This window comes from Dysidea avara, chromosome 6, assembly GCF_963678975.1.
Source record: "Dysidea avara chromosome 6, odDysAvar1.4, whole genome shotgun sequence".
NCBI classification, from domain to species: Eukaryota; Metazoa; Porifera; class Demospongiae; order Dictyoceratida; family Dysideidae; genus Dysidea; species Dysidea avara.
The window spans coordinates 28,438,795-28,462,512 of NC_089277.1; the positions used below are offsets into that span (position 1 = coordinate 28,438,795).

At 37.3% G+C, this 23,718-nt stretch overlaps 1 protein-coding gene across 4 annotated transcripts in view; it reads right to left on the bottom strand.

Moving 5' to 3' along the window:
- Positions 1-23,718, bottom strand: part of LOC136257266 (uncharacterized) — a 56,574-nt gene that overhangs the window by 21,066 nt on the left and 11,790 nt on the right. For all 4 annotated transcript variants that reach the window (XR_010701874.1, XR_010701875.1, XR_010701876.1 and 1 more), the window contains exons 7-11: positions 23,447-23,540; positions 22,210-22,317; positions 10,735-10,893; positions 6,967-7,122; positions 294-465 (exon numbers count right to left, since the gene is read on the bottom strand). Coding sequence is in view for 1 of the 4 variants with exons in the window: in XM_066050359.1 (XP_065906431.1) it covers positions 294-465; positions 6,967-7,122; positions 10,735-10,893; positions 22,210-22,317; positions 23,447-23,540 (689 nt within the window). In the remaining 3 variants the exon portion in view is untranslated. The remainder of the gene's footprint in view (positions 1-293; positions 466-6,966; positions 7,123-10,734; positions 10,894-22,209; positions 22,318-23,446; positions 23,541-23,718) is intronic.

Consider the following 23,718-nt stretch of genomic DNA (forward strand, 5'->3'; position numbering starts at 1 on the left):
TAATAATGTGCTATGGTCCCTACTCTAGTTGAAATTCCAATTTATTTTGTAAATTTGTACCATTACGTTTTACGTTAATTCTAAAGTATTCTTATTTGCATTGATGTTGACAATAAGGAGATACACAGGCCAGGGGTTATATGCCTGTAAAATTCCTACTTTATTGACTGTGTACATCCAAAAAATAGACTAGTGGTTATTTTAGGGTTGATATGGCAATCACCCATTAAAAAAGTTCTCAACCCCTAAACTTTTGACTGCCAACTACATTGTAGGGTATTATAGTCATGTACCTTTTCTGTCGCAGACACACTGGCGATCATCATCATTATAATAATATACATTATTGCATATGCTGCTACTGTCAGCTACTCTGCTACATTGACAGTAACCAGGTGGGCAATGATAGTATTCCAGCATTCCATGAACTAATCCAGTGTCCACATAAGTTGCCCATTGGCCTTCCTATAAATACAAGTCATGACCATAATGCTATACTGTAATTCTACAGTTCATATACATATAGTGCAGTAGTATGTATATGAAGTATATAATTTATGCATATAAAAACTATTTTAGTTTTCTTTATATGCAAGTTAGACTATAACTTTCATATTTATATGTTTCCATGCTACCATTTTCTGACTAGACTTTTAAATTTACTATAGAGGACTAGAAGTGATAGAATTGGCCATGGCTTTTAAAGACAAGTATAAGGAAAAATTAGGAATGTTAAGTTCGATTACAGATCATAGGAAAAAATTAGGGAAACAAGGGAGGTCGCCTGCACCTGTAGATATACTAGCGGACAGTTTAATCCCTACTCCAATCTATACCAATGACTGAATTAGGGATTAAATGTCCACTAGTAAGTATATCTGCAAGTGTAGGCGACCTCCCTTGTTTCCCTACTTTTTTCCTATGATCCCTAATCGAACTTAAATTCCTTAACTTAACGTTTTTGTAACATTATTATAACTGTGAACCGACACATACCGCATCAAAAGAAATTAGAGCACCAGAGTTAACGTTTTCATCTGAATGTACACCCCAGCTATCAATTACTGACTTGAAAGTGACTCGCCATAACACTTCGCTTTCAGTCATTACACAGCACTATAAATGAATAACAATGGAAGAAGCCCCTCAGCAATCATTCCAGTCACCACAAAAAAATATGGACAATTCGCATGGCCCGACTATCAATTACTGACTTGTAAGTGGCCATCACACTTTGCTTTCGGTTACATTCTGCCCATTCACAGTGTTACAAATGAAGAACAGTAGGAGAAGCACCTCTGCAGTCACCATGGAAAATATGAATGATTCCCGTAGGGAAGCTATCCTTCTAGCTACCGCATATCGACACTGCGAATTGACATCTTGAGCTGTCAGCAAAAAGAAATCGAGGACAAAAGTAACTTAAGAAGTCCATGATGTGTGCATTGTACATACTGCAGTATGCCAAAAGGTACATCTCTGGACAAAGCGACTGGGCTTAAGTCTATTATGCTCCAAAATCTTCCAATTATTCTTTCTGGAAATTCTATTCACCTATTATTCTCAAAATTCTTTCAACCACCTATCATTCCTGAAATTATACTGGCATAATAGATGCATGCCTAAAAGCGACATCAAAAGTGAAAGAACCAAGCCCGGCCTTAGCCGTTATCAAGCTATGCTTGTCTGAAGGCATTAGTCAGTCAGTCGGTCGGTCGGTCGGTTGGTCGGTCGGTCGGTCGGTTGGTCAGTCAGTCAGTCAGTCAGTCAGTCAGTCAGTCAGTCAGTCAGTAGAAAAGTCCACTAAAAATGTAGAATTTTTTTTAACACCCAATAATATTGGAGGTATTTTAGGTCCTACTAAATGCACTTTCGGACTGGGTTATACTGCCTAGATACCATGAAGGTATTGTGAGTCTAGTTTCTGGTCAACACTTTTTGTGAGAAAGTAAAAACTTTCATGATTCCTAGTATATACAGTACAGTAATACTGCACATTTGTTATATGTAATATGTGAGAAAGAAGAGAAGAGAAGTTCCTTTAAAGAAGTTCAACTACAATTTTGTTATTGAACAGTATGGTAGTACTATAGGGTCTCCTCTAAAATGCCAAAATGCTGCTGTTAAAAATATGCAACGAATAGGGACCCAATGATTATGCTTTTTATTTTATCTATTAATATGTTTGTGAGCAGTGCTCAAAATTTTTGCCTATTATGCTTAACATTTATATCTCTGTTCCTATGTTTTGCTAATAATTGTGTACTTTATGGAAAATAATAAGTGGCTGAAGTAGACACTATAAATCTACACTTGTCAAAAGAGAAAATATCAAAACACTCTAATAGAACAGTATGCTGCCTGATTGTTCTATTAGAGTTACTGATTCTATTAGAATATGTCAATCTTTTTCTGTGATTTGCATTTTGACAAGTAAGGATTTATAGTATGGCACAAGGTATTCTGCATATTATGCTAGTATTATGCTCAATGCTTGTAGGCACCTATTATGCTCAACACTACGTATGCCAGCATAATCAGCAGGTCCCTAGCAATGAAAATCATTTTTATGGAATAGTCTATGATCGCATGGTCCTACCATGACCCTAAATAATCAGAACAAGTCACAATGCCCTTAATGATCACAGTGTGCTGCGATGACAACTCCTAATGATCTACATGTAGCTGCAATCGTGCAGCAGCTGCAGTTTTGCTTTAGAAAACTAGACAAGGCAAACCATGCCATAATCTCACTTGACACAATGGAGATCAACATACTCTAATAAAGCAGTCACAACAACATGTATATAACATAGCTACAAAAAAAGTTAATAAATTGGTATAATTGAAAATTATTAATTTTAAATGAGGTAGGGTTCCAATGATAAAAAGTAATGAAACAAGAATGGTAGCTAATAGTTATGTGGGAAAATCACAACTTTGGCATTGAAAAGGTGGTGGTGACATGCCAAAGCAAGGATTTGTAACTATAACTATCATCATTCATTTCACTACTTTTTATAGCTGGAGACCTACTTCTTTTTTTAAATTAACAATTTCGGTTTTTGTTATAGCACAGCTATGTAATACGCACTAGTATATTATAATTTTAAAATGAAGTAGGAATTCAAGAAATAAAAAGCAGTGAAAGACGATATGAATGATGGTATTACATTACAGCATAGCTCAGTGGGAAAAACCCTACATTGGCATGCTATAACAATCATTTTATTCAATGCCAAAGTAGGGATTTTCCCTCCGAGCTATGCTGTAATACCATCATTCATCTCTTGTTTCAATACCTTTCATCGTTTGGGTCCCTACTTCATTTTTAAATTAATAGCTTTTAATATACTAGTTTGTTTGGTTTCTTTTATTATAGTATACAGCTATACAAGTGTGACTGTTCTATTAGGGTGACTGTTATATAAGAGTATCTCGAGTCAGTGTTTGCCTATCACGAGCGTTTTTTCGTTGCACTACCATTATGAATGCAGCTAGACCAATAATAAGGGGTGTGGTCATCGTGATTGAGTAAATAGATTATTAAGAGGTATGGTTCCCACACTCAATCATTATTAACCAACCAAAATATTATAGGGCATTGTCTCGAACCGCCTATCTTGAAGTTACCAAGCGTAAGTGTTTGAAAGGTGTCTGCAGAGTGTAAGCATTTTGTGACGTCTAATAATGCTGCTCAAGGAAGGTGTTAATATGGTAAATTAATGCCTTGGTCTGGTTGCATTGCATGAAGAAAAAGACAATCAGCCTGATTTAAGATTAAAGGAAAGACAAGGTGCAGAGGGTACACACTTGTCGGAACTCCAAAAGGCACATGCCACTGGTGAGTTTGTTATTCTGGCGTAAAACGGTGTCCCTGCACTGTTTTGTTTGGTCTCCAGCCTGGTCAGAAGGTACATCCCACTGGTGAGTTTGTTAAGTGGCATAAAATGGTGGCCGTGCACTGCTTTTTTTGGCCTCCAGCCTTGTGACTGTGGCCAGGCAAGCTGGCAGTCAGATGAAATTTCGAGTTTTGGTGATTAAAAAAAAATTCTATATCGAGCTGCTTCTTGCTATTGGTGCTGTATCTGATGTCAGATAGACTAATACTATTCCATAAAGGTGATACGTATTTGTCACATAACATGTTTCTAGAATGATTTGTAAAGGTGGCATTTTAGGTGGTGCGCTTCATTTTTGGGGGATCCTAATGGAAATCTCAGTGTTTCCTTTAAAATTCTATATCTGGCCACTTGTAAGTGTTTTCCTTTTTCAATGCCGTATTAGATGTTTGATGGGGGATCCCTATGTAAACAGTACTACCATACTGTTTGATATTGATGTGACTGCTTTATTAGAGTATCTCGCCGCAACCCTACTTCATTTATAAATTAATGATTTTAAAAATTGTATTAGTACAACAGTGCTGCGTGATGGCTTCCTTACATTAGATGGGAATTATCTAAGCTCTCCATTGTGACTGATTGACTACAGAGGTCCTTCCCATAGAGTTTCTCTATTTGTGTTGCTTTGTAACAGGCTGAGCATAGCTGAAACAAAGCGTAATAGACACTATACTATTTCAGTAATTTAGGTGAAAACAATAACCCTGGCACCATTCTTTCCATTCTAATGTGGTATGCATGGGTTCACCAGCCATAATAATGTTACAAAAAAGTAAACAAGCAAGTATAAGGGAAAATTTAAAAAATTTCAGTTCGATTAGAGATCATAGAAATAACAGGTAGTGAGGTCACCTACACCTGAAGACCACCACCATTTAGTGTCCACTACTAGTGGACATTAAATCCCTACGTACTTCTGCCATACTGAAGTAGGGATTGAATATCCACTAAACTAAGTGTATCTTCAGGTGTATAGGCAACCTCCCTTTTTTCACTACTTTATATTTCTATGATCCCTAATCGAACTTAAAATTCTTATTTTTTCTAATACATACTTGTACTAATATAATGAAAATATACGTGAAGATTTTGATAGGGATTACAGCAATGAAAGACAAGGAGAGATGACGTATGTAAAAGAACGATGAATCATATAATAATATCATACAGTACAGTAGTACTGTATTATTAGGAATAATGGAGATTAGGCTTTTTCTGGCCAAAAAATCACTCAAAAACCAGCTTCACAATACCATCCTGGCACCTTGGCAGTATTGATTAGGTATGACCAAGCCCAAAAGTGCCTTCAGTATGAATTATACGATTAAAAAAAAAATATTCAATAGAATTTTGTACTGATTAACTGCCTGCCTGCCTGATTGCCTTCCTCCCTTCAAGCGTAATTCGATAATGGCTAAGGCTATGGGCTTGCTTTTTTTCACTGTTTAACGTCACTTTTTAAAATTCATTTATTAAGGCTTTACAGCAAAGGTCTGTAGGACACCTGGTCCTACAGCTTGTTTAAAGTTGTTACAGAAAGTGTGTTTGAAAAAGTGGAGAACTTCATCCGGAGACGTGCCTTTTGGCATACCGCAGTACGTACAATGCATGCATTATGGACTTACCTTTGTCCTCCTCCCTTGTGTCCCATATTTTTGCTGACAGACCAAGGTGTCGATTCGCGGTAGCACAATGCATGGCTTCCCTACAGTACAGTACAGCACAAGCAGGAATCGTCTGTATTTTCTGCGGCGACTGAATTGATTGCAGAGGTGATTCTAACACTGTTCTTAGTTTGTAACGCTGTTGAACATAGCTGAAAAAGCGAAGCATAATGGCTGCTGCACTTTCGAGGCAGTAATTGATAGTTGATGTGTGCAAAACATCGTATTTTCATGGTGACTGGGTTGATTGCAGAGGCACTTCTACTGTTTTTCGTTTGTAGCGCTGTATAACGGACTGAACATAGCTGGAAACGAAGCACAATGGACTTTAGAAAAAGTATTTGATAGCTGGGGTACGCGTTCATGCGAAAACATTTATTCTGGCACTATCGTTTCTTTTGATGTGGCATGCGCGGGTTCACCATTCATATTACAAAAAAGTAAACAAACAAGTGTAAGGAAAATTAGGGATTTTAAGTTCGATTAGGGATCATAGAAAAACAAAGTAGGGAAGCAAGGGAGGTCATCTATACCTACAGATAATATTATACTAGTAAAGATTAATCCCTAATTCAGTCTTGGTCTTGGGTATAGACTGAATTATGGATTAAATGTTCACTAGTATATCTGCAGGTATAGGTGACCTCCCTTGTTTCCCAACTTTTTTTTTCTATGATTCCTAATCGAGCTTAAAATTCCTATTTTTTTCCTTACACTTGTATATATGCAACTAGTTCAGTCTTATCTCCCATGTCAGCAAATTCGATTTTCACTAAGAACACAAAGCAACATGAATATACTATCTAATTTCACAATCAAAATCGGCTAGAATCGAGTGGTCTGCTTTTGCTGGCTGCTATCCCCAGGCCCAGTGGTGATCCGTACATGCGATGTGGGGCCTTAATGGAGCTCTGGTTGGCCTGAGGATAGCTGTATGTGGCTATAAAGCTCCGTGGTGTTAAATAAAGATCTATGCTGTGAATTTCCTTTCATTAAAGCCAGTTTTGAGACCTGAATGGCCCATAACTTAGCCTAATTCATCCCTACGTCTTCCTCTTCAATTTTTTAAACAGCCTCTTGCCCTCCTTCCGGGCCCTCGCCTCCCTCCCTTTTTGGAGCTTGCCTGATACAGCCAACTTCAGTTGAAAAACTGACAGGAAACTTAGCTGCTGGTTACTTGCACAGTGGATGCTCTGGAAGGTAAGGAATTGGTGTGAAACGTGTGAAAATTTGGTACTCATAACTTCAACCATTGGCGAGCTACAACACACTTAATACTTAAAACCGGAATTTCTTGATACTTTTAAATAGGTGATAAGACCATTTTTTCCAGATTGGGTCAAATATATTATATGTTGTGCGTACATCACCTTAAATATTATTTTATCACTGTGTACCTTTAATATTATTTTATCTTCATCAGATGCACAATTAATGATGTTTTGATCATTATCATTGTCACACTGACACTGGTACTCATCCCCTTCATCTGTAGAGTGAAGCACATGTCCAGGGGGACAGGGAGCAGTGGTCAAGTTGAAGTGCTGAATTTGCTAAATCACAAAAAGAAAGTGTATTTAATGTGCACAAATTAAGCAAAAAATTCTATATACAGGCCTACAAAAAGGCTATAAAGTTGAGAATTATGGCTTTTAGTGAATCCAGTGCAACTATAAAGTATAATACTTTAAAGTAGGCTTGTGTTAATTATGCTACAAAATTTCAAGCATAATAGGCTAGCAAAATCATCAAGCATTATGCCAGTATAATAGGACAATTTTCAAGATTTATAATTAAAAGGTGCAATGTGCACACTAAATTTACACTAACACAGTACACCTCAATGCTGCATTTCATAGCAAAAAAAATGTGCAAATTTGTTAGTTTTTGTTTCATGGCTGAGTATTCACAATTTGCGGAAATACAATTGAGATACAGTAATAGAGCAGTCATTTACTCTAATGAAAGGCTGATATACTCCAATAAAACAACCGACCACCCTAGACCATAATCTTGGTTTTGAAAGCATAACTTTGAACATAACACGCTAAATTTTTGAGGGTTATTTTCAAAGAATAATTAGCTTGCTGTTAATGATGCGTTTTATGTACAACATTACGCTTTTAGTCATTATGCAGTGCTAAAAAATTCTACTGTTACGATTACTAACATATTCCAAACTAAATAAGAAATCATAATTTTGAGGTAAAGTGCAGGAAGGAATTTTACACTTGTGTATGAGCCATGTTCCTACATGTGTAGCGTTTTATTGAGAATTGTTGCACAATTTTGTAGGAAATATTCCCACACTGTTGAATTTTGTAAGAAAGATTCCTACATATTGAGCAAAGTGTAAGACATCTTCTTGAATTGTAGAAATAATTCCTACAAGTGTAGAATTATTCCTACAATGTCCTACACATTGTGTCATGTGTAGGAATCTTTCTTACAAAATTCAACAGTGTGGGAATAGTTCCTACAAAATTTCTTAATGTTGCCCTACAAGTGTAGGAACCATGCTTCCTACACAAGGGTAAATTTTCGTACATCACATAAAATCTGTTGTGCTTTTGAGAAAAACTTGCCACAACTTAACATTTTGGCTTCTTATTTAGTTTGGAACACGTTTACTAACAATTAAGTTTTCATTTCTACATGGCAAATATAATTACTTTTGGCTTGAGAGCAACGTAAAGATATAATAGTTTGGTAGCCTAATATTATGGTATTTATCTGACTGCTCCATTAGAGATATTGGCTGTCCTATCATTACACATATACTGTACAAATTCTGATGAGACTATGTAGAAATAAATGTAATGCAGTGTGTGGGTAGATCAAAGGTTCCGTCCTAGGATACATTTCAAATGTAGCCATCTAGTCACTTGCCCAGACTACATTCAGATATAACCCGGCTGTGACGTTTATTTTAAAACGCACACACAATTTGTTTTGATTGTAGAATTTGATATAGTCTGATGTATGTACTAACTGGATATTAATGGCATACAGCTTGTTGTTGGCGAATGAGTTACACAAGTTATTATGGAAGGTAAATGAGTAGCAAGAGGTTACGTAAAGCGAATAAATATTGCTTAGGTGGCTTCTTTTGTGGATGGAGTGAAACTACACAGTACATCATAATAATTAGCCACACACTATTCATATCATTGTAATGAATTCTGTGTCACTAATACCTTACCAGCTTGCCACAATGCTTTATCTCCATACTAAAATTGAAAGTGCTATGCTTGTTGCCATAGTTGGTGTTTGAAAAACTGGAATGACGTAATGCAAATGACTACTTACTGAATACCATAATCAAAAACCAGAAGCTCTAAGTATAATATAAAATCATCCGGAACTCTTAGCAGTAGCTGATGATTTGGCCTACTACAAATCAGATGCATAATAGCTGTATCATGGGACACTCAGGCTTTCGCCTGATACATGTATACCCTCAGCCCTCATCCTGAATATCAGGTAAAGCCCTCATGATACATGATACATGTAATAGTTATACCATGGCTGCGAGGGATTTTGCTGATGTATACACCCAAAGCACGAGGGCTGCGGGTGTATATGTCAGCAAAATCCCAAGCAGCCATGGTACAAGTGATATATATCACTTGGGGCGCACTCACCTAATAGGTGAAAGAACTAATGAGAACTCATCCCATTTGTTTTATACAGTAGCATCTGAAGATCGATTGTGGTTTTAATAGCGTGGGCTAATAGCCATCAAAACGTTGTCCATACGTTAAAATGTCATTAATACGTTACTATGCTTCAACACGCAATGTTAGAAAACTTGCGATTGTGGGATGGAGTTTATATTGTTATCATTTTTGTACTAAGATAAGCCAACTAACTTCGCTATTGGGACAGTAAGTAAGTTATTATATTAAGTTAAGTACTTAGAACTGTAAGTTACTAACCTATTTCAACGTAGCAGTAGTAGCTTTGCTGTTCCATGGTCTGTTCAAAGGCTGATACGCGTTGGGTAGAAATACGCATCCACAATCGCCCAAACAATTATTTTGTGCCTTCATTATCCTTTAGTAACAACCAACTACTCTATCTTAGCCTATGTACTAAGCTTAGCAACCTCTACAAAACCGAGTCCCACAATACAAAGCTCTATGTTGTTCAATATAACGAGTCAAAGCGCATCGATTCTTTGAACTGGCTGGGTATCAAAGTCATTGGCAAACCGCTTTCCCATGATATTGTCCGGGCAATATGCGAGTTAAACACCGAGCGGCGCCTTTGAACGCCCACGCTAAAGTGGTATATATTACATGTACTGTATGCTTCCAGCTGCAGTCATCACAGTATATGCAGCATGATTTACCATATGTGACCAGATCTGCGAAAACCCGACACAACCGCGCATTTTTCAAATCCTGTTGGTTAAATATTTTTACTCTACTTAGCCAAGTGTACCCTCTGGCAACCTCATATGCCAATACCTTTAGGAGTTACAGCCCTACAAAGTAGAAACAAAAAAAATCAATTTGTACAGCAAGTATAGGGAAAATAAATTACAGACACCTACAAAAACGGTTGTAACTTACCAATGAATTGAGGTACGGAGCTACAATTATCACCATCGTTTTCGCCATGAACAGGGAAATCAATTACTAGGTAAGTTTTTCCTTTACTCACCCTTCTTCACTGCATACAAAGGCACAATTCTTGAAGAAAAATTGATCGCATACGATCGCTTTGACATGACGTAAACAAATAATCATAACTCCTGTATCCTTGGGTCTACAGCAACGAAACAAACATTTTCCAGCTCCTCTTGAGTAGGTGAATAAGATGATGTCCAGGGTTTTATTGTTAGTCCCTTCTGTCACTAAGAAAGAGGCGTTCAAAAAATTTATGGAATTTTTTTAATAATATGCAAGAATTTTATCCATTGCATTAATGCTTTATACTGTAAATCTAGGCTTGCGCGATTGTGTCAGGTTTTTGCAGATCCGGTCACATATGACTGATCTACACCAAAATTTGTGCTTGTGTAGTAAGCATATGCATGGTGGACAATTTATGCATTGTGGCAAGTACATACATAATACATATATAATATGAAGTGATGCGTATATGTGTGTGTGCACACATTAAAATCAGAATTACCAATCTGAACATTGAACACTTACTGGAAAATTCTCTCTAAATGCAGACACAGAAATCCTGTAAGTGCTATTCGTAACTATTTCACTAGGCAAATCTGGTGATTTTATTCCATATTTTACAAAGATACTAGGGTTTGATGGGTCCATTGTAGCAGCTTTAGGAGAAAAATCAAATGAAAAATTCTGTGAAGGAAAAAAGCATGTGACTCTCAAATGCGACATTTAATGCTATCAGTGCATGTATATATGTGACCCAATTTTGGAAAATCAGTCTTAATGTCACATGTGAAATAATTAGAAATTCACAATTCACTGTGTTACTGTTAAGACAGTTTGGTACCTGTTGGATTATTTCTCAAAATTTGTAGCAATTCAAGGTACTGACTAACAAATGTAACCATTGTAAAGCTGACCAATTGCTTGCAGGGGCGGATCCAGACTTTTAAAAAGGGGGGTTCCACTTTGGAATTGCAAGTTCAGCCTAGCTGTAAGTTGAAGACCAAAAAAAAAGTCATCACCTGCTGACAATAGCTTCCCCTCACCATAGATGCCCTCACCAACTATATTTCCTTATTTATAACTAGATACATAGCTTGATACATAGCTGCTCCTCAAAAGACTACTGTGACTGCTCTATTAGAGTATCTCGATTTGACTGCTCCATTAGAGTATCTCGAGTTAGAGAGGCTCTTTCAAAAGGGGGATTCCATGGAGCCCTTTGAACCCCCCCCTGGATCCGCCCCTGGCTTGGAATACTTCATTTTGGTCATAAATATTTGAGTTGTCGAATGTGACATTAAGACTGATTTTCCAAAATCGGGGCACATATGTAACAATATGTACATACTTATATATCCAGATTAAAAGAAAAACAAGTGAACATATAAAAGTATACTTATTATTATTATTATTACTAGGACTGGGTCACACATAACCAAGTAAATTTGTTAACGTGTATACAACACCCTGTAGTTGCTTTGTCTAACTGTGATGTACAATAAGTATACACATACAGTCAGACCTCTATTATCTGAACACCTGTGTGCCAATAATGTTTAAATAAATGAAGCCGATTCATTTATATACAGAGTTTCGTTTAACTACCTAATAGAACATACACTTACTCTAATAGAATATTCACCTAACAAAATACTCTAATAGAGCAGTCATGTATACTGTTCAGATAAACAAGCGTGCAGATACTCAAGATCCTACTGTGTTAGTTGGTTGTGTCACCATAATTATAATGCATGGCACTTCATGGTGGCCTCTACGTACCTTATCCCTATAGCCCTGATTATGCCACAAAATGTATTATATGGTGTCTGTTTGTACTACAACCGCAGCAATTTTTTGCTTGCAAGCAGGGCAAGATCAAGAAACATAACAAACACATACATAACAGTGGACTAAAAGTTATGTTATTGTGTGACACACAGAGTATATACAACTTAGAGAAGAACCATCCATTAAATGACCTAACAGAACAATCATTAACCAACATCAATTTTTGTTAAAGTTGAATTCTGATGCTACACCATACAAAGTAATGACAATGTGACAACATACGAAAATGATACAATAAGTGTTGTGTAAGTGTTTATCTTTATCCCTTAACAGTAGCTTGAAACAGGCATTATTAATTAATTCATCATGCTAAAAAACAAAAAAAGTACATAAACTGCTTCTTTCCACATCTGAAATGTAGTTACAGTGAACCCTCAGTTATCTGAACCCCTTTGTTCTCAGGCAATGATAAAAGTGTTCAGATAAGTGAATTGTTCAGATAATTGAAGCCCATACATTTGCATAGAGCTCTGATGAAATACTCTAATAGAACATACACCTACACTCAAAATACTCTAATAGAACAGTCATTTCCAATTTCGGACAAACAAGGGTATGGATAAATGAGGGAGGCTGATTAGTTGCAGTTTATTACAGTAGCTACTATTCCTGTCTCAATTCTGTATTAGAGTGACTGTTCTATTTGATGTAAAAGAGACTGCGTATGCCGCAATTCAGCAATCATGGAATATTCAGTTGTTAAAACATTTAGCAGACTTTTAAAATGTGGTACAAAGGGTAGGTCTAAAACATCAGAATGGGAAACAGTTGCTGGTATACAGTGACAAGGCAGGATTATATCTTAACAATAGTGATTGAGATCTTCACAGCAGCAATGGTGTAGCCAGATACGTCACACTTTTTTGTTCCACCATCAGCTATCCAGAGTAATTAAAGTTGTGAGCTGATGAAGTTACAGTGGACCCTTGGTTATCTGAACCCCAATGTGTTTCAGACAATGGTAAAAGTGTTCACATAAGTGAATTGTTTGAATAACTGAAGTTCCATACAATACAGAGCTCTGTTGAAATACTCTAATATAACATACATTTGTACTCAAAATACTCTAATAAAGCAGTCATTTCCAACTTCGGACAAACAAGGGTACGGATAAATGAGGGTCGCATAACTGAGGGTCTACTGTGCTTAACTATTATACAACAATAAGTAGCACAACTTAAACAACATTAAGTCATTTTCACCAATGTTTTTTTCGGCTAGTGAATGGACAGAAATCCCCGGGGCTATTCTCTACAAATAACTTGATTGTGTATGAATATTAGGAGGCAATAAATAGAAGCACGATTAGTGCATGATTACAAAAACTACTCAGTATCGTGGAGCAAAGGATTGGCATTAACTCTTTCAGTAGTGGGTTGGACAGTTTACATTTGGATTGAGTTATGTAGTATTCGGTGTGGTCCAAACTCAGAACAGAGAATAGAGGAAGGTGTTTGAGTCATTAGCACTTATCTAGCAACATGTATACTGCTCAGTGATAGTTCAAATGGTGTGATATACTTCTTGAATCAAAAGTTGTTTCTTTGCTTCTAGGTTACCAACTCTAGTGGCAGGGAATATTAATTTTATCATGTGAAAGAATACCAAAAATCACCTGATGCCTTTCACGTTTCTTTCTATAGTTGGGTATAAACAATAAAGACACATGCAGACATATATGGGTTATAATTAAGCAGGCCAACAGCCAGTTAGGGCTGTAACGTAATATTATAGTCATCTTACATGCAGTAGTGTAGGAAAAGTATTATACATAGTGCATAACACATTATGAAATGCTGTATTGATGTCCATATGAAGATGGGCATGTGTATGTGTGTTGCATGGCTGAATATGACTTTCCCACCCAACTCCCAGACATGGCAAACTCTGGCTACGCCCTGCACAGCAGTGTTAAGATGAAAAACAGATGTAAAAAATTCTTTAGAATCCACTCTTTGCATTCCCATAGAACAATCATCAATTCAGAGTCTAACTTATGAGTGCCTGAGAAAGAAGCACCAATAGTTTGGCCTAGAAATTTAGTACGGTTAATGTTACAGATGTTAACAGCGTTTCTATCTAATCTGGTAGTGTCTGCCCCTTCATGTAGAGAGGAAGGGTCTGGTCACTCTATAGAGTTGCAACAATGGAATGCGATTAAACAGTGATGTCACAATAATGTCAGTAAGAATGGTACATCCAACATCCACACAAAGTGAGTAGTTCTTGAAATAGATCAACGTACAGCTGATAACCAAAGATATTTCCATATTATGGATATAATAACCAAAGATTTCTTTCAATACGGATTAGGCAGCATTATCAGTTTTAACTACAAGGCCCTTTTACTATCTCCATTTTTTCTCTTAAAGAGCATCCTATTGAAGGTTACAATCAGCCTCAGTTATATCGCATCTTCACACAAACTCTTCGTGCATCAAGTGGTAACTCCAAAACAAATGTAACAAATATTTTATAACTACTGTTACTGTACCAGCAATGTAATCTGATTGGTGTTACTCGTTTTCAGTAACACACTATAAATTTTGAATGTTAGCGTGACCAGACCATTACTCTAAATTTTCGACTATTCCATATTTCTTCCATTATTTTTCTGGTGATTCTTGCATACTGACAGGCTCAGTAAAAGTCAGCGTCAGCTCATGTGTCAGCAGTGCTATCAAGTCGGCACAAACTTCACATTTGTGCAATTTTTGCAACTTGAATTTCTTGAAAAGGAAGGTACAGCTTTTCTTGGTTGTGTCAGGCAAATAATAGCTTGGAAGCTGCCAGTCTTATAAATGAAATACTGGAAATGGACCGTCCGCCCGCATTATTTTCCTGGGCTAGATGGACTGCCCTTGCCTCCACCCCCAGCACTAGCTGTAAAAGTGCTGAACAGCTGGAAAAAAAAAACAGCATTCACTCAGGGCCGCCAGAATCAAGGCGACCCTCAGAGCAGGCCAGATCGACATGAGATGGTAATGGATGTCAAGACGAATATTGATGATCCTGTAAACACATCACAGCAGATCTTATCGAGGAAAAGCACAACCTACATCGCAACCAAAACAAACAATGTTACTGTAATTGATATTACTGTAAATGATATTCCATTTTTCCGCTAACAAGGAAGCAAGTTTCCTAAAGACAGTAGTGGTAGAAGGTCCCATGCCACCAGTAGCAGCAAATATGCTACTGGTGGCATACCGCCTGCCCACATGCAAATATGCTTGAGTCCAGGAATGGAAACAGAGTGGAGTGGCCTTAAGATATGTTATATTAAAACATCTGACATGTTTGACATCTGTCTTATGTTATCTTTTCTACTTACGTAGCTAATTAATATTAAGCAACTACGTAACCACAACACTTTTTGAGCTGTAGATCTTCTTGTTTCGTTTCTTCTCACGTTTCTCCCTGCTCATTCAGTTGCACAACACGCGGCCCAATCTCAATCTTCACTTGTATAGAGTATGTATGGTAGCTGCTTAAGCCAGTTAGCTATGGCTGCATCCACACCCTCGAAGCGTCACTCAAGCGTCACTTGAAGCATCGGCTCAAAGTTTGAAATACGTTTCTAACACCTAGTTTAATGCGCAGCGCATATGAAGTGGTTACTATGGAACTACAATACAAATCCGGTTCTCAAAACAGTTATACAAGTTCAATGCTTAATTTTAGGCACAGTGTATATAAAATGTTTGCCGAACACCCAAACAGGTTATGCGATTGGAATGTCTCGTAACTAACGCGTCGTGTGTTTAAACTGGTTACTAGGAACTGAATAGATGGCGTTATTTGGAAAACCAAACTAATGAATGAGGACCTTGTTTAATAAACTGTTTTATTGTTTTGATGTTCAGCTATTGTCTAACTCAATACTGTTGAGTTTTCATGTGTGTGCTGCGTAGTTTCGCCTGTACATTAATTATTTGTGACCCAGTCTGGGAAAACCGGGCTTATCGCCTATTTAAAAGTATCGAGAAACACCGGTTTCAAGTATTTTAGTGTGTTGTAGCTCGCCAACGGTTGAAGCTATGTGTACCAAATTTTCACACGTTCTACACCAATTCCTTACCTTCCAGAGCATCCACTGTGCAAGTAGCCAACAACTAAGTTTCCCGCCATTTTAGATAGTTTTTAAATCGAGGTTGACTGTATCAGGCGAGCTGCAAATTGGGTGGAAGGCGGGGGCCCTGGAAGGCGGGGGCCCTGGAAGGCGGGAAAGATGGTGTTCAAAAATTGAAAAGGAAGGCCAAGGGATGAATTAGGCCAAGTTTTGGGCTATTGAGGTCTCACAACTGGCTAAAATGAAAGGAAATTCACAGCAGAGGTACTCATTCAACACCACAGAGATATACAGCCACATACAGTCATCCCCAGGCTGACCAGAGCTCCATTAAGGCCCCACACCACACGTACGGATCGCCACTGGGCTTGGGAAAAGCAGCCAGCAAAACGAGACCACTCAAGTCTAGCTGATTTTGATTGTGGAATTAGATAGTTTATTCATGTAGCTTTGTGTCCTGGGTGAAAAATCGAATCTGCTAACATGGGCGATAAGACCGGTTTTCTCAGACTGGGTCATATTTATGATGTCATTTCGTATTACTCTTATTACTTGGTTATGTAATTATTATTACTAGGACCGGGTCACATACAACAAAGTACATACACCAACATTGCAACCTACCCATTGGGCATTTATAAGCAGTGTCATAGCCAGCACTCAGAGCAGCGTGTGTGCCGGTGGAAATGATACGCATGCATACACAGGCAAGGGAGTTCCAGAAAATCACAATACTAAAATGCAACTTATTACACAAAAAACAAGTTAGCTATAGTGATATTAATTGATTTGTTTATATTGTAGGTGTGAGATCTCTCTGAAGGTGATTCAGTTAAGAAGTACAGGTATGACAAGGTGGTAAAGGCTAGGCACAATCAACATTATGGTCCCAAATAAAGGAAACATGTTGTGTATGGCGTATACACATCAATGTGACATAGCTACACTACTGATGTATACTGACACTTACACTAGCTACCAGTTGCCTTTAATCTGTGCCAACATACTGAGCCATAGATGACATACTGGAGACTCACATTAAAGCAGTAGTGCATGCAGCAATGTATTATTGGCTGGAGAGCCACCTGGATACAAGACCGAACACTAAGGAGACACCAGCCACAAACAATCTATAGTCTGAATCAATATCAGTGTGGTTCTTAATTACCTACTTCGCACTGTAGGTGTGACATGTTTCTGAAGTCATGAAGTGACCTATGTGCAACAAGGTTGTGAAGGCATAACTGGCAAATGATCCCAATTGGAACAATAGACTCTGTTGTAACTAGAGGCCACTGGTATGTGCCAGTAAATCAGTGGTGTGGCATTGGCACTATAATCACAGTCTATAATATTATGCATACACAACATACAGGAGATAGTTAGCTACACATTGTTACATGCATCTTCTGGGTCTTCTTGATGATTGAAGATTATTGGCAACAGCAAGGGTAGAAAATAATACCAGCTATCAAGCCAGCTGAAGGATGAAGATGTACAATACAACAAAACATTGATCAGAAACATACTGTGTTCCTTTTTGTTCACGAGCACATCAGCTGGTTCAGTCTTCACACTGATGTCTCAGTGGAATGCATATGCATGATACAAAATAAATAGGTACAATCATTAAAACATAGTCACATAAACTTGTTGTTTAGTTGTAAAGTGGCCTCTGGCTCTCTTGCAATCACTCCGCTGATGGTCGCTAATCTTTTCCTTTGCACAATCAGCATGGATGTGGTACTGGGTGTTATTTAGAAATACATATATGTTAAAGTCATCAGTACAAACAGGCGTAATTATTACACGGTTGTGCCTTCGTTCACAGGCGAATCTATCCCCGGTTAGTTTATGTCTCTAGGCCTCATAGTTTTCGAGAACATTAATCATTCATTTATTTATTCATTATTATTTATGACATAATTTCAACCGCATTTCTTATTATCTTTAGTACTTGGTTGTATAATAATAATAATAATTATTATTATTACCAGGCCCGGGGCAAATACAACCAAGTACAATCACCAACAGGACAACCTACTAATGGGGCATGTACAAACAGTGCATGGCCAACACAGTGTGTGCAGGTAGAAAAGATACACAGTAATACAATTCTAGAGGAATTGACTGGCACATAAACATAAGGGATGTATTAGTATGCAATTACAATCAGGACCATGGAGATGTGAGGATGTGAGATTGCACTTTAAATTGTGAGAATCATGGTATTGAATCTGACACCTACAAGCAGTAAAGCTTGAACATCCAAGCTGACTCGAGATATACTCTAATACAACAGTCATGTATGATATTCTATTAGAATAGTCACAAGTTACATTGTAGCTAGCTGTGCTACAGCAAAACACTAAACAAACTAGTATTTTTAAAATTTAAAAACGAAGTAGGGATCTATGCAATAAAAGTAGTGAAACAAGAGATGAATGATGGTATTACAGCATGGTTCAGTGGGAAAGTCCCTACTCTGGCACATTAGCTTTTGCTCAATACCAAAGTAGGGATTTTCCCACTGAGCAATGCTGTAATACCATTATTCATCTCTTGTTTCACTACTTTTACTGCATAGATCCCTACACCATTTTTAAATCAATTATTTTTTTACATTATCTTTAGTACTTGGTTACATAATTATTACTAGGCCTGGGGCACATACAGCCAAGTACAACTACCAATGGGACAATTTACAAATGGGGCATGTACAAACAGTGCATGGCCAGCACAGTGTGTGTGGGTGGAAAAGATACACATACACAGTAACACTCAAAGTAAACATATTAAGTGATAATTATATGCAAAAGACCATGGAAGACCACATCATACATTGTCACCTCTCCTGCATGATTTTCACAATTTGAGCATGTTCTCACATCTATGGAATTGGGTCTAATGTCTAAAATGAAGCTTAAACATCCATTAAACAGTCCATAAAATTTAGTATCTCTACAAAATTTGTGTCACATGATTTCGCCTCATGCTGTATTAGTCTCTTGCCCACGCCCTCGTGCTATTTTTTCCATATTGCATTCGCGGCGGTGCTTTAACTGGTTTATTGTACTAAAGTAGTGGCTGCGAAGAGTGGGGGTGACGCCAAGTAGCAGGAGGTGAGTGCCTATCCGCGTAAGCTCGAGACCGTGTGTATTCACTGCAGTGATTAACATTATTCATACTCGTTCATACTGCCTCCACCAGCGTGATGAAGCTAGCTAGCTACATAGCTTTAATTGATTTGAGCTGCCGAGAGCGACAGTAAGTGGCCAACTGCTTCTTTCTCGGTTGAGGCCTGGCTTAAAGCCCATGAGTAAGTCTGTAACTTTGTTATAGAGAGGCTTGCTATTGTGTTTGGCATGTGAGTGCATTTATAGAAGCCATGGTGTGGCGCTGGGGACGATACCACGAAGGCAACTGGAGCGAATTAACTTATGGTGTTCCACCTGGCTTTACAACGTGGACAGGAGTCATTTTGTACTGCTGATAACGCCATGTGCTCTGTTCCTTTTCGCTAAGAATGGCTTTCAGGGTAATTCGCCCACTTGTGTTTAGGTCATGGCATTGTTCTTTGTGTTTATGATACGTCATAATTGTTGAATGGCTTCATAACATTGCAGTGGTTTGGTGAAAAGAATGCGATAATGTGTCTGGCATTGGTCATGCTTTGGTCAACTTGTTTACTGTTTCAACAGTGCTGTATTGGGATCAAAGGGAAAATACAGCACACTTGGGCAAATACAGCACAGTTGAAATAAATACAGCACCCTGCCAGCTTTGAAGTGTGCAGCCAGGTGTACAATATGGAAATAAAAGTACACTTTTCACTTTGATCTTTTCACCCAAAGTACAATAAATGTTATATATTGTTTAATGAAGATGAATTAGAGTACTGGATTAAGACATGGCTGCTGAAGTTATTAAGAGCAGACCTTAATGACAAAAGAAACAGAGTATTTCAACTGTCTGTCACTGGAAACTGTTATCTGAGATATTTTTTAATATGAGCTGGGCCACAAAAGCAAGTGTGCCAGTGATATTAGTTGCATTGCCTATTTGCATTGCTTACATTGTAGGCATGAGAAATCTTTTAAGATGATTCAATCAAGAAATGAGGCTATTTATGACAAGGTGGTGAAGGCCAGCACAATCAGATTCAGGCCCATACGTAGGATTTTCAAAAGGGGGGTTGTGAATTGAAGTGGTAAGTGTTTTCAGATGCGGGGTCTGGGGGCGAGAGAAGTTTAATAGTCAATGGCCTCAAATTGCTTAAAATTAAAGCAGAAATGCATGCACTAATTAAATAAACTTCCCCACACATTGACATAAATTCCTCCTATCGCACACTGATGCAAACAAGAGATTAAAATATGGTGTAGTGCATGTAGCTACAATCCATCATTTCTAAGACTGCTCAGGGTCATTCATTTGTGCTATAAGCTACGTAAGCCTTACATTTCACCATTGTCTAAATATGATGATAGCCACAATAACAGATTAATATGAAAACAACTGACAGACTCACACTCTTGGCACTTTAGAATTCATATCATTGAATGCAGCAAGCCGGGCTTACTTGTGTTAAGGTTAACAGTCCAGCAGTCACAGTATCCATCCAGTCTGATGTTCATCATTGCTATTCTGGGCTCTTATTAGAAAATGTTTAACAAAAATTTTTAATTTTGATTGGCTCTAGCCTCATGGATGATGGATGGCCTTATAAGATACTGTAAGTAGAATAATAGAAGCCTTAGCGATAGAAAGAAAACCACTGTCTGTATTCATGCATCATTAAAGTGGTTTCTATTTGGACAGATAACCTCAACGTGCTGTGCTCTGGTTAGCAGCAGTCCTGGAAGCCACATGCGGTTCAGCTGGTACTGAGAAGCCATGAAAGGTACATAATGAATCCTATGTAGCAGGGCTATATACATAGAACACAGATTATAGTTGAAAAGATTGTTAAATAAAATTTCCAGTTAAAAATAGGGGGAACTCCCCATGGGTATGGGCCTGAGATTAAACATAATAACTATGGTATGTATATTTAATACAGACCCTATTGCCACCGGTAGCCAAGACCAGTACATCAGTGGTGTTACAATGCAGGCAGTGATACGTATGTACACACTATTGCATACGCATTCACAACACACAGGAGATGTTTATTTATTTGGGCAGACAGCACAGCTTGTGTCAGTGCCTAAGAATAAAAGACAGAATCGCAACAGAGAGCTTCACATTATTGTAGTTAGTAGTGCTAGTGTAGCATTTTTGGCAAGGCTGAAGGTGGTAAATATTAATTTAGCTAGCACACCAGGTGAAGGACGAAGCATTAATACAGAACAAACAAATTACGCAAATAAACAAACAATGAAATGATATTGTTAACATGATAACACACCCTTAATCTTGTTCTTTAGGCAGAGTGCATCAACTGACAGCTGGCATAACGACTTGAGGCTTAGTGTGCCAGCTGGCAACACTTCCAAAAACAAATGATCAGTAGTTCGTTCGTCTAAATTGCTATTTGAATCTGCCTGGTCAACTGCTTTGAAGTGGGTGTCACGTGCTAACTGTTTTGATCGGCGTTAAATAAAATCGTCATACTGCTTCTGTCATCTCCACGAAAACACCTGCCCATTATACGATTGTCTCTCCATTCAACATGGATTCTATTCCTGGTGAGTGCGAAGCCTTAGGCTTTGTAATTTTCTCAAACATTATTAATTATTTATTTATTATGACATAATTTAACCGCATTTCTTAGTACTTGGTTGTATAATTAATATGGTACTTGTATCTAGAATCTAAATTACTACAAATTATGATCTCCTTTTTGTTTATTTTTAAGAATGATTATATGGCTTAATAACTTTTTTTAGTTGGAAATAGCAAACCCCTTCTATGCATAATAGGTAGTCTTTAATACAGCTATGATATTAGCATCTACTACACAACATGCATGCAGACATTATTGCTAGAGTGTATATCCTGTAGACCTGTAAGCATGATTATGTATTCATTAGTCCTTGCATCTATTATTATATGCACAATTATACATTGGAGCTTACTTTGGCATGGATTACTCCAAATATTTGAATTATATCTGATGTGGTATAGTTCTGTTCATCAAATGATAACATCACTAATTTTATTGATTCTCCAGGGTAAGCAGTCACCTGAGCAGAATTGATGGGATATGATAAAGACAGATAAGGATAACTTTGCATATAAAATACTACACAATTTTACTGACACTTAAAAAAAAGAAAGTAACACTACTTTAAAAATAGCTGAAAGGTTGTATGCCTGTCTGCATTTCATGTGAAGTCATGCAATTTCTTGCTAACTGCTCTTCAAAGTTCATCTCAAAGTAACAAATTCAAAAGTTTATAAGAGCTATTGAACTATAGTGTTTGCTATTTGGTGTGTTGACTACTGGGATAAAGAGGAACTCAAGCATATAGCACAAGACAAACATATCTACATACCAGTCACATAAAACAACAAACACACACCCCTGTACTTTCAATGTGGGCAATGTTGTTGAGATGTAAATGAAAAGAACTTGCATGCAAGAGATGTCTTCCATTGCAATATATTGTGATCTACATAATTATGTCACCAGCTAAGCAAAAATCATGCAAAGTTCAAGTTACAGTATTTATGATGAGGTAGAAATAGTTTACTGTTGTCATTCTGTTGTTGAAATGGTTTTCTTCTTTGTGTACATGAAGAAATACGTATAGGGAAAGCACTACACCTTGATTGATTTACCAGTTCATGATGAACATACTGAGCTAAGTTCCATCTTTGTAGCTTATTTCAGTTGTGACTTATAATCAATTAATTAAGCACCTATACAATTTATTTTCCATATTGTTGTCATACAAATTGAAAAATAAAAATTCTTGCTATTCCAAATGTCTAGTGCTTACTCCAGGACTATACATACTGAAACTTTGGCAATCCACTGTTACTATTATAACAGAGATGCAATAAAATGGAATTGAAGCAAGGTACAGAACTGAATGGTTTTTGTACAGCCAGTCACATGTGTCTTTTAACTGTTTACACTCTTCATTGTGAGTCAGTAGATAAGAGGATAAACTGATTTGTTAATCAGTGAGTTAGTACAAATTTGTTATTTCAAGGGCATTTTTAGGCTTGATTTGCCCAAATTATTGTCACTGATTTCCAAAGCTGGTATCTAGTATATAACTTAATAATTATTAAGCACTACTACAAATCTGTATAAAACATACGTACATAATAGCAAAGCAAAACCACCACCAAAAATAAACTTACAGTTTGATTCATCAAAATAAAATCAACAGCTGGAGTTTGTACTGCTAATGTTTGATCAGTCGAACCCACATGACCAGTGTTGATGTTATCATTACTAAACAACATATAAAAATTTAAATGAAAATTGCACATCAACTTGCAAAGATAAACTTACATCCATATTAGTATTGGACAGCCACACATAACGTACTACGCCTAAACTACATATGAAATTTCACAAAATCTGGAAGCTTTTCAATAAGTGCACATGTGTAGAGTATTAATTCATGTAC